This window comes from Diabrotica virgifera, chromosome 9 (genome assembly GCF_917563875.1).
Source record: "Diabrotica virgifera virgifera chromosome 9, PGI_DIABVI_V3a".
In the NCBI taxonomy this organism is placed as follows: domain Eukaryota; kingdom Metazoa; phylum Arthropoda; class Insecta; order Coleoptera; family Chrysomelidae; genus Diabrotica; species Diabrotica virgifera.
Window position 1 is genome coordinate 200,736,703 of NC_065451.1, and position 20,109 is coordinate 200,756,811.

At 32.0% G+C, this 20,109-nt stretch overlaps 1 protein-coding gene across 3 annotated transcripts in view; it reads left to right on the forward strand.

Annotated features, from left to right (window-relative positions):
- LOC114329280 (nuclear pore complex protein Nup153) overlaps nucleotides 1–20,109 on the forward strand; it is a 61,739-nt gene that overhangs the window by 15,893 nt on the left and 25,737 nt on the right. For 2 of the 3 annotated variants that reach the window (XM_028278323.2, XM_028278324.2), the window contains exons 2-3: nucleotides 7,775–8,300; nucleotides 14,627–16,332. In XM_028278323.2, coding sequence (XP_028134124.1) covers nucleotides 7,775–8,300; nucleotides 14,627–16,332 — 2,232 coding nt within the window. The remainder of the gene's footprint in view (nucleotides 1–7,774; nucleotides 8,301–14,626; nucleotides 16,333–20,109) is intronic. The other variant, XM_028278325.2, reaches the window with a different exon arrangement.

A 20,109-nucleotide genomic window follows, 5' to 3' on the forward strand; every position in this document is an offset into this window, starting at 1 on the left:
TTGATACAAATTCTGGTGACTACGCCAATGACCACAGCAGAAGCTGAACGTAGTTTTTCAACTTTAAAACGGATCAAAACATTTTTAAGAAATTCAATGCGCGAAGACAGATTAACAGCCCTTTCCACACTCTCGATAGAAAAAAAGTTCATCGCTTCAATACCGAACTTTAACGATAAAGTAATCGAAAAGTTTGCGACAAAAAAGGACCGGCGTATTAATTTCCAATTTAGAAAAATGCAATAAATGTAAGTTAATCAGATTTTTATAGCATGTCGTTATTAGTTACTATTAATTAGTATTAAAGCTAATTTTATTGTTTTTGTTTTCGTATGTTATTCTATTTCTATTATTTTATATTGGCCGTGGTTCATGCAGCACACCCTATAGCAGATGTCACGAGCCGCCACTGTTGAGCGCCATGCACGTGGTAGCCGGCCGTAAATGTGAATGCAAGTAAGATGCACAATTGGACTGCCGGAGTGGCATCTCTCTCGCACTCAGTATTTACGGCCGGCAACCACGTGCATGGCGCTCAATATTATTATGTACTTAAAAATAACAGCTTAGTAATAAAATAATGACAAAAATTTCTTCAGGATCTTGTAGAGGGGGGGGGGGCATAAAACTTTGATTTAGTCACTTTCTGACTTTCATAATAATAACTTTTAACTGAGTTATTAAGCCTTGAAAATCGCCATTTTTCGTTTTTTTTTTTCAATTTTATTTAGAGAAAAATAAGAAGAGACCTTTTTTATCCAGATTGGGCCAAAAATATTGATTTTTGCAATTTGATTAAAAAAAATTGTTAAAAGAAATTTGGCCCAATTTTCACGTGGGCGACTTCTTGAACCTTATTCTGGGATGCCTCACGAATGTAATTGTGCAAAAAAATCTCATGGGAATATTTTTCCCAACGAACCCGATTGACATGAAATTTGTCATACGCATGGCTTACATGTCAAAGAAAAAAAGTGATATTGTGCCGATGTGTGCTTTTGCCCTGGGGGTGAAAAAAATATAAGTCCAAAATAAGTCCGGAAATGGATGAACTGACTAATTTTAAGTAACTTTTGTTTTATAGAGCTTTTTCGCCAAGTCAACACTTTTCGAGTTATTTGCGAGTGAATATGTTCATTTTTTAACAAAATTCGAACGTTCGAAAAAAACGTTCTTAGCAAAAATATGGCCTGTAAAAAAGTTAAAAAAATGGTGTACACGTTAGGCCTCTGGACCTCGTAAAACCAGAGTTATAGCCAATGAAAAATAGATTCATATTCACCAAATTTCAAATAGAATATGTACTTCGAAGTGAAATATCCAAAAAATTAAGCACTTTTTGGGGAAAATCCATTATAAATTTTTTAAAGTGTTTAAATAGAGCTTTATTTCTGTTTTTTTAAAGCTTTTATCATTAAATTTAAGCAAGTTACGCTCAAAATAAAGTTGGTCCCTTTTGTTTTTGACAAAAAAAAATCGGGAAGACCACCCCCTAATTAGCAACTTAAATGAAATAAATCGTTACTGCTGCACAAATTATGTTAATTATGTTGTGTTTATATGATCTGTAAGTTTCATCGATTCAAAGTGCTTCTTTTTGAAAAAATTTGGTTTTACAGTGAAATTTTTAAAAATTCTAATTTTGAAAAATATGATTTTTTTCAAAATAACTTAAAAATTGTTAGAGATACCAAAAATCTCGAAAAACAAAAAAGTCAGCATTGCTTTTCTGAATAAGTATTTTTTTGTTTTTCTGTTAGACAAAAATTGATTAAGATTTGGTGTTTCTAAATTTGCATACATTCTTGATCAGTGACTCGTTCAACCCCTTTTAACTACAGCCCTTTCAAAAATAAGGACTTTGAACCGATGAAACTTACAGATCATATAAACAATACATACACGAGTCAAGAAACTTGTGAAGTCGTAAAGATTAAGTTCATTTGAGATACTAATTAGGGGGTGATTATCCCGATTTTTTTAATGTTGTTCTGAAGCTATTTTCTTGTGGCATTTTTACAATTTTAACTATTTAGAATGGGAAATAAGCCACAATATTATTAAAAAATGATTTTTATTAACGTTTCGACGCCCAAATCGGGTGCCGTTGTCAAAATACAAAATACTATTAATATAAACAAAAATGTTGTTGCTTAGTAAAAAAATTCTTCTAATAATTTATTTAATTTGACTCATTTATATCGGTAATTCAGATACATATGATACATTTTAAAGTAGAAGACTTTAAAATGATATTGCCAATATTTATGAGTTGCGTTCCTGGGACGACTTTACTGAAAGATAGTTCATTCGATTACATGAAATCAACCCCAACTCAAGAATATCCGTCACAAAAAAATCATAGCATGTGATCTGTCTTTAAAAAGACAACCACATGCAACGGTGACATTAAAATTCTCGCGTTAGAGATTTTTTTACCAAAAAAGGGACTAACTTTATTTTGAGGGTAACTTGTTTACTTTTGATGCTAGAAATTTTTTTATAAAACAAAAATGAAGCTTTTTTTAAACACTTTAAATAAGTTGTAATAAGTTTTCCCCGAAATGTGCTTCCTTTTTGGTTATTTCACGTTAAAGTGTTCCATTTGGAATTTTACGAATATGAACCTATATTCAATTAGCTATAACTCTGCTTCTACTAGGTGTACAGAGGTGATATATACACCATTTTTTAAAAATTTTTACAGGCTATATTTTTGTTAAGAATGTTTTTTCCGTCTAAAAACCGTCTAAAAGCGTGGTTATTTTGTTGAGAAAATGAACATATTTACTGGCAAATAACTCGAAAAATATTGACTTAGTGAAAAAACTCTATAGAACAAAAGTTACTTAGAATTATTTATAGTCAGTTTATCCATTTCTGGACTTACTTTGGACGAATATTTTTTCACCCCCAAGAGGGGGTCAAAACCACCCCTGGGGCAAAAGCACATATCAGCACAATATCACTTTTTTTCTTTGACTTGTTAGCTATGTGTATGCCAAATTTCATGTCAATCGGTTCTTTAAAATTTTACTGTTAAAGAATGGACTAATAGTATAAAATATCCATGGTTACATAAGGGTTGCTATAAGCCACATCTCAAAAGCTTTCAGCTTTCTCATTAAATCAACATTAACAATCCAAGCTTCGGTACTACAGAGAATAGAGTGAATATAACATTTTACCATATGATATTGGATTTGCAGATTGAGTCTTTATATACTCAGAAATTTCCTCATCTACAAAAAGGCTGCTCTTGATTGCTCTTTTCTTGATCGAATTTCTGATTTACAATTTAGGTATTCCTTGATCTAAACTCACTAAATATTCCATTTTGTCCATCTTTGTTATGGCTTTACTCCTTTTACCGACAACCATGGTTTTTTTTGCTTTATGTTTATTGTTGAACCAAACTGTTCTCCAGTATCACAAATTGTGTTTAGTAGCCTCTGTAGGTCCTTCTCACTTTCAGCGATAATAACCGTATCATCTGCATCATTTTTTTTTAATGTTTATTATGCAATCTGTTATAACATATAACAATAGGCACATTTTATCTGGGAAATAATGACATGAAGAGAGATTGTGACCATCGCCACACATCTCTAATCTCTATAGAGATAATATTAAATTACTGTATTACATAAATATATTAACTTTGCTACTGTAACAATATTAATGTCTGTGCGGTAAATCTAATGGTGTCTGTCTCTTTAACCATTTTGTTTCCTGACTGTTGTCTAACAAATTAATTGCAAGCACATTCGCATGGCTTTCAAGACGTACGATGTATTTTGCACTTAACTCCACTATCACTTCACTGACGGTTTTCATTTCCAGATCATTGTAAATATCCCTGTTAGTAACAAACAACGGAGCATCGATTATTGAACATAACACCTTGGACTGGAATCTCTCAATTATGGATACATTCGACTTGGATGCTGTTCCCCAGAGCTGCAGACCATACGCCCAGACTGATTTGAATATTGTGTTGTAGACTAGCAGTTTATTTCTTGTCGTGAGCTTAGACTTACGCCCTAGAAGCCAATAATGCTTACTAAATTTTATGCCCAGTTGTTTCCGTTTGTTCCATATATGGGTTCTCCAGGTTAATCCCCTGTCCAAGTGCATGCCCAGATATTTTACAGAGGTAACTGAGGGAACTACCTTATTATTTATTGTTACTGTAGGTGATTCACTGTGACATTTTGTAAAAACAATATGGTTTGATTTTTATTCATTCAATTTAATTCTCCAATTTTGTGCCCATGTATTTATTTGATTTAGTACGCTCTGGGGTTTTGCAGCAGCTTCGACGGGATTTTTGTGTACTGCTAGGATTGCAGTATCGTCTGCAAAGGTGGTAGTCGTTGTATCACGATTTGTGTAGAGTAGAGTAGAGTAAATTTTTATTTGCATAAATTTTTAACATAATTGAGCAAATAACGTCACATTACTAACAATCACATATTAAAAAATGTTACTAATAATCACATATTAAAAAGATATATTAACAATACACTAAAATATACAAACAATACAAATTACATATATGCTGATCAAGGCTGATAGGCCAGGTACTCCACCACAGTATACGGCTCAATGTTAACCAGGTATTGAAAAACCGTTTTTTTAAAAGCTTTATAGCTTGTTTCCCGTTGAATGTCAGATGGTAGACTATTGTAAAAATTGGGTACTATTGTGGGTAAGTCATCTGTATAAACCAGATACAGTTGTGGTCCCAGAACGCTTCCTTGCGGTACCCCTGATCTGATGGGATATAGTTTTGTATAGGCTGACTCAAACTTCACTCGAAAGTATCTTTCTGATAAATACAACTTAAGGAGTGTATATAGTTCCTCTGGTAAGTTCTTTTTCAGTTTATACAACAGTCCTTGATGTCAAACTTTATCAAAAGCCTGGCTAACATCGAGGAATGCTGCTGAGCAGTAACTTTTTTCTTCAAATGTTTTATTTATAACGTTGACCACTCTGTGAACTTGTTCGACAGTACCATGCTCTTTCCTAAAGCCAAATTGGTGGTCGGATATCATATTTCGGTCTGTTAGTATTTGTAGAAGTCTTTTTTCTATTATTTTTTCCATGATCTTAGACATTACTGGCATTAAACTAATTGGTCGATATGAAGTGGGCTCATTTGGAGGTTTTCCTGATTTTTGTATAAGGATAATTTCCGCAATTTTCCATTGGATTGGGAAGTGTTTTTGCCTTAATTCCGCATTACACAATTGAGTTAGCATTTTAGTTGCTTTGGTAGGTAGATTTTTAATTATCTCACCTGTGATTAAGTCATAGCCAGGTGCTTTCTTTTTGGTTAGATTATTGTTGATTATGTTTTGAACTTCTTTGGGTGATACGTGTAGTGTGTTTTCTCCTGTCGGGGTTTGGTTCTGTAGGAATATGTAGATTTCTTGATCGTTATTTGTTGCAGCAGCTGGTATAGGTTTGAAAACTTCTTCTAGGTATTCGCCGAAAGTTTCTGCCTTTTCATTGTTTGTTCTGGCCCATGTTCCGTTGGATTTCCTAATTGGTGGGATATGACGATGTTGCTGTTTTAAATTTTTTTGTAGCCTTCCATAGCGCATAATCGCTGGCATCTGATGCCGTTAAATTTTCTAGGTATTTTTGAACCCTGTTATTTTTTAGTTATTTTAGTAGTTCCTTCAATTGTCGTGATGCTCTATTGAGCCTTAACTTATCATCTGGATGTCTAGTTTGCTTCCAAGTTCTACTCAGATACCTGTTTTCAATTATTTTTTTCTCTGACATTTATTGGACAGTTAATTTTTTGTTTTGCTTTTGTTGGTGGAGGTGTTGATTTCCATGCAGCTTCTTGAATCGTTGTTGTGTAATTTTGGATTTCTTTTTCTAGTTCTTCTGGTGACTTTGGTGATACATTTCATTCAATATTTGCTTCAACCATTTCTCTGAAAGCTTGCCAGTTGGTTTTGTAATTGTGCAACTTGGGCAGAGGCTCTATTTCCTTAATTCCTGAATGTACAGTTGCTACTACAGGAGTATGATCAGACTCTATATCAAAATTTGATTCGATGCTTAGATATCCCCTTGAGAACCCTTTTGTAACAAAGAAATCTAAACAGTCAGGAACTTTCTGCCGGTCGGAATCTGCATAATGACTGATAGTTATATTTTCATCATTTATGTTGATTCGTTCTGTGGAGTTGTCAAGCGCTTGTGTAAATAACTCTTCAGAGTATATAGTGTATAGTGACAGTGAAAGTACAACAGCCCTGTCTCACTCCTCTACTTGTCTGTTGTGCATCCATGCTATTTCCATCTAATGTTACCATAACCTGTTGGTTCCAGTAGAGATTTCTCACTATGTTAATTCTAGAACCACAAGGTGAAATTAGTGGACGATTTTCACAATGTGGGGGGTCACTGGCGACCCTAAAATTTTTTCAAAATAAACAACATTTCAATATTCAAACTTACTTAACAACAAAATTACTAAATGATTCGATATCTAATCAAAAATTGTATTGTTACATAAAAAAGCAAAACAAATAATATACACAATGAGTCAAAATATAAAAACACTTATATTTGACATAATATACTTTTTAGGGTGGCAAAGATAATTAAAAACCAAGTTATGAGTTAAATAGTTTATTTTTATATTATATCTTTATAAATACTAAACTTATGTTCTGCAAACATATGAAGGGTACAGAGAAGAATGGCCATAGTCCATTTGAATTTTTTTCAAGCCAGCTGAAAGTTAAGATTTGTTAACTTATTATAAAGTCGAATTAAAAAAAAATATTCAGTCAAATTTAAATAATAATAATAATAAAATAATATTTACTTAGACTTTATACCTATTATATTATATTGACTTTATAATAAGGTAATAAATCTTAACTTTCAGCTTGCTTGAAAAAAAATCCAAATGGACTATGGCTGTTATTCCCCTGTACCCTTCATATATTTTGCACATTAAACACAAATATGGCGGCCTTTTTGTATCATCAGGTGGAGTCTAAAATCAGAAATGTACTGCAATATGACTAAATGTGAACTTTCCTAAAAACACACATCACCAGTTATGTCATGTAAAATACTGAAGGTAGATGGGCAGACAACATACAGGTTCATCAGAATCATGCATATGTCAAAAAAATTTGTACTGTGAGGTCACTGGTGACCCCACCTTGTGGTTCTATGATTAATATCATTTTTGTCACGTCATTTTCTATTTAGACATTCCATGAAAATGTTATATTTAATATGACATTCTTTAAAAATGGTAATTTAATTCTACCTTTATAGTTTTTTTTTCTTCTTTTATGGCCTTTAGGAACTGCACCCATTTAGCCAGCAACACTTCTTAAAATCAACGCCTAACCAAACCTATCTTTATAGTTACCTTGTAAAATTGTGAATTTTAGGAAAGAGTGTAGTATTTATTATTGTTAATAGTAATATTTGCTACCTAACGACCTAACCTAACTGAAAATTACAAGATTTGACGAGTTGAACAGTATATAGTCTGCCTTACGAAATGAATTTCCATGGTATTTTGTGTTACAATAATCAATTTAAAATAATGTCATTAAACATGTATTGAATATTTTTTCTTTGAAGAAAATCTTAAAAGCTTCCAAATAAAATTAAATGAAATTCTAGAGTTGTGAAAACTTGTTCTAGTTCTGGTAAAACTAGTGACAACAGCTTTAATTTATTGGAAATATCTAAAACTTGTTAATGAATGTTTTTGTTTCAGTCATTCGTTGGAAAAGTCAAATCAATTATTAGTAATACACCACTGAGAAGGTGGTTCGGAAGACAAGACGATAGTGTTAAGCCAACAATAAGGAGACGTGAAGAAGACGATTCCGAAGACGACACAGAACAGTTTCGACCCCCAGCAAAAAGAGCAAAATTTGTGGTCAGTCGCGAAGACGTCAGTGTTTCACACATAAAATCCAGTGATAGTATCAAAGACAAATTATTGATAAATAGGAATTATAGTTTTCTGGAGCCAGTAGCAGGTCCATCTGGTTTACAAACACGAAATTTACTTAACAATGTTAATTCTTCTATAAATAGTGATATAAATGTACAGTTGTTTAGTAGTGACTTTTTAAATGGACATAAAGACTCTGATAGTGAGGAATCCACAAGTGGTTATTCTTCGGTAGCTAGGATTGGGAGCAAAGAGCATGTTTGTCAAAGCGAAGGAAGCTCAAAGCAGCCTTCCCCTCGGCAAACCACCTCGCCAAATAGGAGATCTCTCTTTGAAACCCCAAGTGAGTTACATTGATGTTATTTGTAATATCTAAAACAAGTTTTGAGAAAATTTTGCTATGGAATATGCAATACTTTAAGATGTCATCCATAGATTCACAAGAGTACCTATAGCTTAGTTTAGCCATTTGTAGAATTGCAAGCAAATTCCTCCTCCTAAGTGCCTTCTCTGTTGAGGTTGGCGATCAATATGGCAAAGAGCCTAGCCAGGTAAAATGATGAAAACTGCCCCCAACTCAATACGAATTCCATATAGGTCACTGTTTAGCATATGTAGTAAAATTCACTTTCTGAAATTTTTAGCCCCCTAGGTGGTCATGTGACTCACCTAGAGCCTAATTAGGGTTTATGTTTTTACTTTTATCTCAGCCGCATCGAGAACTAGCGAAAAACTTTAAATAAAGAAGTTGTATGCTTTAAAAAGTTCTGTCCGAAATTTAATTTTAGAACGATTTTAAAATTTTAAGTATAAAAAAATAACTAAGACTAATAATAATGTTTAACCCTAAATTTTTTCAAATTTTTAAAATTGGTGAAACGCACCTTTAAAAATAAAAAACCGCATTTTTTCGGTTTTTTTTTTCGTTCTTTGATACAATTTTATACATATTTTTCAAAAAAGGTAACACCGTCACTAGAATAGGTAAAAAACGGAAAAGTAATTGTGGTTTGCTTAATAAAATTTTTTTGTAATCTTAAGATACAGGGCGTTGAAGAAAACAAAATTTTACACATTTTTTACGATTTTGCCGAAACTACTGGCAACATTGTAATAAAATTTGGCGAGTTTTAAGAGGTACAGTTGAGTCCGCGAGTCTTTACCCGTGCGTCATCATTTACAGCATACGAAATAAGTCGGAAATCTATTTCACGCAACAACAACTGACAGAAAGTGGCTACTGTTCTGATTACTGGTTTTATTAAAAAATTTGATGTTATCAAATATATAGAATGTCAAATGTATGTTTTGCTTCAAAATTTTTGTGCAGAATTACAGCTACATTTGAAGTAGGTTAATAAATTATTTTATTATTATTGATTAATAAATAAATAACCAATTTATAAAAAAAATCAATAACATATTTTATTTTTGTTATTTTATTCACTTTGATGGAAATCTAAACACAATCATTTCTTTACTGTGTGAATGACGTTAGCTTTGTATGTTTTAAATATTAATTGCCAAAATATAATTCTTTACCTTAAAATTTCAAAGCCCAATATAAAATTAGTTGTGAAAACAACTGTTTGTGTAATATAAAGAAACTTTAAAACGCAAAAATTCGACAAAAACCGCAAAAAATTCAACTGACGGACAGCCACAAAAGTAAACAAAACAGAAACGTCAAACAAATTGTGCTTAAAATATGAAAACATACCGAATCGTTTTTTTTTGTACCTATCTCTTTTCAATGCACTGAGTCTAGATGGTTCATAAAAATAACATGTGTTTTTACTTAATAACAAACGGCAGCTGGTTTGTCATGAGTTTCATGCGTGGAAGAGAATGATGCTAGATAAAAAGTATGTGTTTTATCTCGCCAGGTATTAATGACGCACGGGTAAAGACTCGCGGACTCAACTGTAGTTGTTGTGCATTTTTTGACATACAATTAAGAATTTTATAATTTTCATTGGCGCGCATAGGGGTAATAGTCTGAACTTTTTAAAGAAAAAAGGTAGTACGCCACTGACATATTTCAAATTAACAATCGTTTTTGAATGCCTCGTTCAATTTGTGACAAAAAATCTATCTTCCCATTTTTTTATATAACGCAGCATTTTTATTCAAAAAATAAGACATCTTAACCCTTACAAAGTATTCGAACTTCTAGTAGTTTCTACATCTACATAAACTCGTACATCCATTATAAAAACTAATTCGAATACATTGGAAAGATATTTTATTTTTTGCAGCAAAACGGCGCGTCGTATGAAAATATAAGATAGTTTTTTTATCGCAAATTGAACGAGGAATTCAAAAATGATTGTTAATTTGAAATATGTCAGTGGCATACTATCTTTTTTTCTTTGAAAAGTTCAGACCATTACCCCTATGCACGCCAATGATGAATATCAAATCCCTAATTGTATTTCAAAACATGCACAATAACTACCTCTTAAAACTCGCCAAGTTTTATTACAATGTTGCCAGTAGTTTCGGCAAAATCGTAACAAATGTGTAAAATTTTGTTTTCTTCAACGCCCTGTATCATGAAAATGGATGGCGTTACAAAAAATTTTTATTAAGCAAACCCCAATTATTATTTTTCAGTTTTTTACCTATTCTAGTGACGGTGTTACCTTTTTTGAAAAATAAGTATAAAGTTGGATCAAAAAATGAAAAAAAAACTGAAAAAATGCAGTTTTTTATTTTTAAAGGTGCGTTTCACCAATTTTAAAAATTTTTAAAAATACACGTATATTTTTTTCGTGAAAACGAATGTCTTAGTTATATTTTTATACTTAAAATTTTAAAATCGTTCTAAAATTTAAATTTCCCGCCCAAAATAAAAAAAAAATTCAGACAGAACTTTTTAAAGCTTACAACTTTTTTATTTAAAGTTTTTCGCTAGTTCTCGATGCGGCTGAGATAAAAAATAAAAACATAAAAACCCTAATTAGGCTCTAGGTGGGTCACATGACCACCTAGGGGGCTAATAATTTCAGAAAGTGAGTTTCACTATATATGCTAAACGGTGACCTATATGAAATTCGAATCGAGTTTGGGGCAGTTTTCATCATCTTAACGCTAGGCCCTTTCTCTCTATTCTGGGCTTGATGAATTAAGTCATTTCCTGTTGTGTGTATTCAATACCCCTTTTCTTTCCCATTTTCTTTCTTCCTATACTCATTTTACTTTTGATCTTGCCTTCTAATATTACCTGGAGCTGCTCAAGTTCTCTGTGGTGCATTAAGTATCCTAGATATAACGTCTTTCTAATTTTGGTAGTATTGACCAGATGAGGATGTGTTTTCATTATTTTCTGTACTGCTTCATTCGTAGTTCTGCTGGTTCAGTATATTCTGAACATTCAGCGGTACACCCACGTTTCGAAATGAATTCAATTTGTTGACGTCATCTTAATAGAGACCACACATAACACTGAAGTGTTTAAATTTTATTGTGACTGATAGCTTGGGGTTACAGAGCATTTTATGCATGTTCATGAAACCAGACATTGCTATTTTGATGCATCTAATTTCTTTTGAGTAGTCTAGCTGACTATTTAGCTCTCTGCCCAGGTATATGAAGTTCTGGGAATTCTGGAGGGTGATACCATTTATTTAGTTAATCCAGTTAGGGGCTATCCAGTGTAAACATATGAAATTCATACCCTTTTTTAGCAATTTCTAAAATAAAAGGTACTGTACCAATTATTTTCAAAATTTGCACTAACATTTATTACCCATAGAAAGAAAAACATGTACTATCCGTTGCAAGGTAATTCGGATGGAATTCCCCAGATTAAGAGACTGGGCTGATATCAAGCACAAAATGACTGTACTCCCTGAATGCTGTAACGAATAGTCACCCTTAGACTTTCTTTTCATTAGGTTCAATTTTAAATTCTATCCAAAGTTTAAAGGTACATACTTTACTAAATGATAAATCTGATTAAATCCGAAATATCTTGCAACGAATAGTACAAAAAATTTCATAAAGAAGTATTGAAAATTACACAATTTATGAGCCATCTGCTGGCACCGTGAAAAAACACAGCTCCACTGCTGCAGTGATTGGGACTAACAGAGATCCTGAAACATAAAATTTCAAATTATTGAAATATAAGTTGTTTCCTATACCATCAACTAGGATTTTTTTAAAATATTAAAATTTGGAAAAATGACGAATTGTTAAAAAAAAAAAATTTAAATTAGCTAAAAAATTCTCATGCTAGATTTCACCAATGATACCTAAATATTTAAGAATTACCTAAGTGGGTTTAGATACTTCCTAACTCTAAAACGGATTTCACCATACGATCAGATTTGCCTAAAAGCATTACCTTGTGGTAGGATACGTTTTGCGATCTCCCTAAACTTTTTAGGTATTACTTATTGTTGAAAGTGACGTTTGTCAATAACTTGCTTCTTACCTTAATTTTCTGTTGTTATTCTTTAATACTATATTAGTTGTAATTTTGTATTTTTTAAATTAATAAATTCTGTTTTGGTACTATTCATAATATGGAAGCACTACCTACAATTTATCGAAAATCTGGATCGGTTCGAGCCATCATCTGATTCTGAAGAAGAAACGGAAAGAAGGTCTCGAGTTATCAAGGATCGACCAAATTATTTTAAAACATTGGACGATGTGGATTTTTTTTAAGGTTTTGAATATCCAAACCAACAGTTTTATATGTAATGGAAAAATAGAAAATGATTTTGAATTTACTACAGTCGTATTGACAAAGTATCTAATCTACCTAACAAACTAGTGTTCTGTTTCAAAAACCCATTCATGATATCGCTAAAAGTGTGTTATTAAAAATGAATAATAAAAGAAGCAATTTTTAAATAGGATATTATTTATTTTAAAATTATTTCATTAATGACAATTTAACTAACTTTAATTTTTCGTTATATTGTGAAATTTACAGCTCTTTTCTTTTCCTCCATTTCACTATACATATACAAATAACTTACAAAACTCAACAAACTTAATTCACAAATAACTAACTACTAATAACTGTAACAGTACAAATCTGAATAAAACCAACTTAGCAAACAAACAATAATGACAAATAATAGAAAAAGTAAGGTAATGTCATCTTAATGTTGTTCTGAAGCTATTTTCTTGTGGCATTTTTACAATTTTAACTATTTATAATGGGAAATAAGCCACAATATTATATAAATAGTTAATAATGTCATCTTATTCTTTCTTTTATTTATCAAAAATAGTTCAAATGTACCCCTAGGTAATACCTACTAAAGAATTTCCTAGATAAGCAGTTCCTTTAGTTGTGAAACGCTATTGTTCCTAAGTATGTTCCTTTCGATAAGAATTACTTAGTAAGGCAACTGTTTAGGTATCGTTGGTGAAATCGGGTGTTAGTTTCAAAATTTGAAATTTTCTGTTTCAGGATCTCTATTAGATCCAATCACTGCAGCAGTGGAGCTATGTTTTTTTTCACGGTGCCACCTGGTGGCGCATAAATCGTTTAATTTTCAATATTTTTTTATGAAAACTTTTTACAGGTACCTACTTCTTTTTATAATAAATGTTCATGCAAATTTTCAAAAGAATTGGTATAAGTAGTACTTTTTATTTTAGAATTTCCCAAAAAAGTATATGAATTTCTTACTTTTACACTAGGATAGCCCCTTAATCCACTTATTTTATTAGTTGTATTGTACAAATTGGCTATATACAGTCGAATCCGCTTATTGGAATAGCCTTCGTGCCAATCAAAAGTATTCCTATAACCAGGATATTCTAATAACGGATCATTGGTGGCTAGTGAAAACATTTCGGGACCTCAAATGTCTATTTCTTAAAGTGGGATATTCCTTTAACAGGTATTCTAATAAGCGGGTTTGACTGTATTATCATTAAAATATGGTCACATTGTATTTCAGACAAGAAAGATAAAATTATACCCAATTATATAATATATCAGATTCTTATAACTAAAGGCCGGATTATAAGCATGACAGAAAGGTCAAAATAAGTACTCATATAAGCAAAAAATGTCGCAAAAATAAGCAAAGTTTTTATGAAATAAGCAAGATTCAAGAAAAAAAACCTGTAAGTAAACATGGATATAATAATATAAATATGAATAAAGGACATTAACAATAATATGATTTTCAAAATTTTCTTGTAAAACACTGTTTTCTATACGTAGACACATTATTTATATGTAGAAAAAGTATTTTACAACAATATAATAAATTTGGGCTTTCTGCAGACAAATATTAGTTTATTACATGGACAGGTATAACGATGGGTTTTTCCGTTTATCTTCTAAGCCTAAGGGAGTAAAATTCTTGTGGTTTATTGAAATATTAGGGTTTTATAGCTGTGTATACTTATAGAATTTTGCTTAAGACAGGAAGTAATACATGAAATTTAACTATAGTTTATCATAAGAAGTAAAATAAACAAAAATAAGCAATATATCTTTAAAATAAGCATTTTTACTAAAAATCTTAATAATAAGCAAAAAAAAGCAAAATGCTTATAATCCGGACTTTACTTATAACATTCAAACTGCTCTACTGCACAGTTGCTCGAAATGACATAGTGTATAATTACATTTAATTACAATAATTTTTACAAGACTGCTTATTAATACACGTTTTTTGTTATTTTCAGCTGTAAATATGGCAAACCGTTCCCTGTTTGTGGATAGGACTGCAAGTCCACAGCTCAGCACATCGATGAGCTTAAGAAGACCCCAATTTAACGCATCAACTTTTGGTTCGCCAAACTTTTTCGATCAAACGTTATCCACAGAAAAAGTAATTAGTTCACCATTTTACAGTGGAAGTACAATGTACGGGGGAGCTTCAGCTTATGGGAATAAGTTCGGTAGGAGAGTAAAAGATTTTAGAGCTAATCTGAAGAGATCGGTTCATATCAAACCTATTAAGAAGACTAGTGAGAATGGAAATTTAGTGTTAGGGAAAACTGCAAGGAAAATTTTAGAAACTATAGAACAATATACTACACCTGTTAACGATGCTAAGAAAATACCTGTAGCTTCAAAAAGGGCTAGATTAGATAGTAGCTTGCTTGGGCAGCACATCGGTGCAAAACCATACACTTTAATACCAGAAAATGCCTCAAAAAGAGAATTACAGGTTCCTACAGTATCTGAGTTACTAAAAATGAAGCAAAAGGCAAAGCTTCAAAGTAGTACTGAGGCGGTTAGACAAATTGCCACAACGTCCAAATCAGACCTAAATACAGTGCAACAACCTTCACCAACTAACACCTCTAAAGTAGAAACTCCACCAAAAGTAGTGGATACTCCTAAAACTTTTGCAACAACACTTCAGAAATTTGATTCGTCTAAAAAAATAGAAACTGTTGTTACATCTAAAATTTCTCAAAGCATAGAGGCTCCTAAGCTGACAGAAACTCCTAAAGTAACAAAAGCTGTTTCTAAGCCAGAAACTTCTAAGAAAACTGAAGTGATACCTCAAAAAAACACAAACATTCAAAAAGTAGAAAATACGACAAAAGAAAAGTCGAACATTTTGCCCAGTCTTCCAATAACAACACCTTTAAATAAATCTGATTCGCTTACTTCTTCAGCCATTAAGAAAACAGTTGAAAAAGTGCCAGAAATCTCTGTTACTACTACCCCAATGAAGCCTCAAAATTCGCAGACGTCTTTGGGTATTGGAGGTATCAAAAAAACCAATCAAAAAGAACAGACACTAACCACTCAATTTAAATTTTCAGATCCGTTAGTAGTTGCTGAGAATCTGAACAGCATCATAGCCATAAACAATTTCAAATTTAGCGAACCTTTGACTAATCTAAACAAAACTGAAAAGAGCTCGAAGAGTTTTAAAGAGAAGAACAACGGTCAAAGTAATTCCAAAGATATTTCATCGAATACTTCATTATTAGATAAGTTTAAACCAGCAAGTGGAACTTGGGAATGCAGCACGTGTCTGATTAGGAACAGTCAAGATAAGACGAAATGCATAGCATGCGAAACTCCCAAAGTGAAACCAGCACAGATCGAGAGTACGAAAACTTCGTTTGGGGATAAGTTCAAGATGCCGGAGAATATGTGGGAATGTCCCACCTGTATGATTAGGAACGCAAGTGATTGTGCCAAATGTGTAGCGTGTGAAACACCTAATCCAAAAGCTGGGTCATTGGTTACTTCATCTTCGAATTCCCTAGGAAAGTTCAAGCCTCCGACAAACAGTTGGGAATGTTCGACTTGTCTTGTAAGGAATAAAGCAGAACATGAAAAATGTGTTGCTTGTGAGAATCCAAGGGTAGCAAAAATAGATGTGATGGATTCGTTTAAAAAGAAGGCAGACGAATGGACTTGTGAGGTAATAATAATATGATATTAGGTATAATATATATTGTATAATAATATCGAGGGGATCGAGCGAAAACCTGATAACTAACAAAACCATTGTTTAGAGATAATCGTGATTAAAGATTTTAGGAAGTTTGAAGATTTAAAATCGTCATATAAAGTTTTATCAAATATTTGTTATAGCCAAATGGCAGAGAACTTAATATTTAGTTAGAATAATTTATTTTAAGTTTACTTTATAAAAACGTATTTACAAAAAAAATTAAACGTGATATTTATCGGGTTTTACCTCGTTGAATTAGTATAACTTTTGACGTTATTGGTTTTTATTTTGAACTTTTTTTTAATTATAAAATAAAGGTTAATTGTATATTATTCCAACAAAAATAAATTAATTTGCATTCTTTTTAGAAAATTAAAAGGTAAAATGTGTCTACTTTTGATTCTTCTCACATAATTACGTCTGGAATTCGATCTACGATATAATCACCGGTTTTGAAATTTGTTACCTCTTCTGGAAAATATTTTCTTGGCACATATTTGTCAAATCGATTTCTTTGCTTCACTTATAGACCTGGATCCCGCGTAAGAAAAAAAAGTTGATTAATAGCAAGCTGAAAATTTGTTAATAGCTTAACGGTGTCTAGTCGGACAAACATTGATGCACGGGAACACTGAAACAGGGGAAGTTTTAACGGTGGAGCATGATAAACGTGTCGTCCTGACAAGTTTATGATGGTGAAAAATAGCAAGTTGTTTTTAAATTTATTCAATAGCCGACGTTATATAATATATGAAAAAATGTTTGTCCGACAAAAAGGTTGGGCATTTTAACGAGTCCGACACGTAGAAGATGTCACATCACAGGAACTATGTTGGTGATGAATAGCAGTCTGATTTTTGCATGAGAGTTTAATGAAAGGTTAAAAAAGCAATTGGAAGTTCTGTCGGACAAAATGAATGGGAAATTTTCCTAGTCGGACATTCTAAACATGTAAGATATAGACAAAAATGTTGGTGATAAATAGCAGGCTAATTTTGATTTGTTTATGTACAAATTATATTTTGTAACGCAAAAAGTTATATGTCAGACAAAAAGTTTGGGCAAATCGAAGGAAATAAATAAAAAACATTTTTTCAGAATGACTTAGTCACATATTGATAAAGCTATTTTAGTTGTATATTATTATTTATATTCACATATTTGCATGTGCATATATATACATGCACACTCCAAAAACAGTGAGGTAAGTATCAATGCATGTATATATTGCAAAACAATTATTTTTTTGGGTGGAGTTTGTTCTAGATATTCTCAAAATGACAATAAAAAATGTCAAAGAACATGTGAAAGCAATCTCTTAGGGTTTTCTAATTAGACGCATCAGAAAGTACGGAAAATTTCCTACAAAAAACGTTGTATACATTTTTTTCCATACTCAAATCTTAACCCTGTAAACGACATTGAAAAATGTGAAGAGTCTAAAACTTCGGTGCTTATAAGAATAGACGTAAATATGACACATTATGCTTAGAAGTATGTATTAGAAGGCTGCATTTGTCAGTGTGACACTTTGTGCTATACAAAGTAGTATTTGAAAGTACATGGTCTCTGAGTTTTTGTTTGCCACGTGTGTTGGAAATTAAAATTTATATTAACTATGGAGTGTTTTGTGTCTATTTTTGAGTGTCAACAGTTTAAATTTTAAGTCGCCAAATCAAAAGTGAAACCATTCAACGGAACATTTTTGAGTAATTTTCGAACATTTTACAAAGTTAGTAAAATACTTGGTCATCAATTCAATGAGGTTCAGTTGCCAGATAATTGTGAAAGTTCTATTGAATATCATTCTTCGTGCTATAATGCTTTGCTTGATTGAAAAAGGGTACCTAAATAAATTATTACTAAAATTGTATAACGGTAGTTTTTCTCAACTTTCTACAAATGAAATAATAATGTAATTAATATGTCACATGGCAAGAAATAATTTGCCGCCAAAATAAATCGATTAGTTTAAATTTCTTCTTCTTTTTTGTTTTTGGTTTCGCTGCAAGGCGATTACCAGCACGATTTATTAGCGATCTTGACGTAGTCTGGTTCTAAGCCATACCAAAATCGCTGACTATGTTCTTGTAAGGAAGCTTTTGATGAGGTGTGATGATTATAATTAAATGAGATTAATTGGGTCATGTTAAGTATGATTAAAAATTAAAACATAAATTAAATGACAAATAGCAACATAATATAACACGGATACATATAAACAGTTGAGCCTTGCAATTTGTAAGCTTATTTTGTTAATTGCTAGAAAACGCATTGCAGTTTATAAGCTTATTTGGTTAATTGCAAGAAAACGCATAATTACATTGACTGATTCTTCCGTTAAGGAACTTAGAATATTGTATATAGAGAGCGGTGTTTTGAAGTTCATGGAAATAAATTTTGTGTATATATCAAAATTAGGAATCACATTAATCGGGCATTCAAAAAAGATGTGGTTTAGATCCTCGAGACGACCACATTCACAAAAAGGATTATCTTTTATATTCATTTTATACAGATGTTGTTTTGTTAAACAATGGCCTGTGCGCATTCTAAATTTGAAGTTACGATTGCAATTTATTATGAATTATTGTCAAAAGTGACAGTTTTTCTTAAATGGAAATGTATTCATAGACATAAGGGTAGACAGGGAATACAGTGCAAAAAGTCGATAGGTGGTCTATCTATCTCTTTTAACCAAGCGATCCCGCGCATGTGGCAGACAAAGATAGCTAGACCACTCAATCCATAATATAATTTGCCTGATCTACTATAAATGTATTACAGTGAGGTATCTAAATGATGTTGACATAAATCGAAAGACATCGATTGTAATTGATTGCAGGTACTTTTGACATAGAATAATCACCCCTTATTGAAATTTCAAAAATTATTTTTTTAAATTGTCCGACTACAAAATCTACCCCTTATTTTTTTCCGACAACAGTCATTCTTGGTAAGGAATAATTTACTTAATTAAATTTCGTCTTTGTCGGAAAGCTATTTATCACCAGCATTTTTGTCTATATCTTACCTGTTTAGAATGTCCGACTACGAAAACTTCCCATTAGTTTTGTCGGACAGAACTTCCAATTGCTTTTTTAACCTTTCATTAGACTCTCGTGCAAAAATCAGACTGCTATTCATCACCAACATAATTCCTGTGATGTGACATGTTCTACGTGTCGGACTCGTTAAAATGCCCAACATTTTTGTCGGACAAACATTTTCGCATATATTACATAACGTTGGCTATCGAATAAACTTAAAAACAACTTGCTATTTTTCACAATCATAAACTTGTCAGGACGACACGTTTATCATGCTCCACAGTTAAAACTTCCCCTGTTCCAGTGTTCCCGTGCATCAAAGTTTGTCCGACTAGACACCGTTAAGCTATTAACAAATTTTCAGCTTGCTATTAATCAACTTTTCTTTCTTACGCGGGATCCAGGTCTATTATTGGAAAGGTACTTTTATATAACTTTGGTAAATTGCCCGGAGTTGGTAGTCTATGGTTGCTTTTTGGGATGAAATATGTTTTAGCCTTTTAGGGCGTAGAGTAGGAATTTTTTTTAATGCAAACCAATATCTTCTGATATTTTTATGGGTTACCGTTTTCCGCTATTGTCTTCTTTAGAATATCATCCAGTAGAATCACTGTTAGCTACAGCATTTATTATATCATCTGAGAATATACACAGCGTTTTTTAAAAAACTTTTGACACACTGAAATTTATTCAT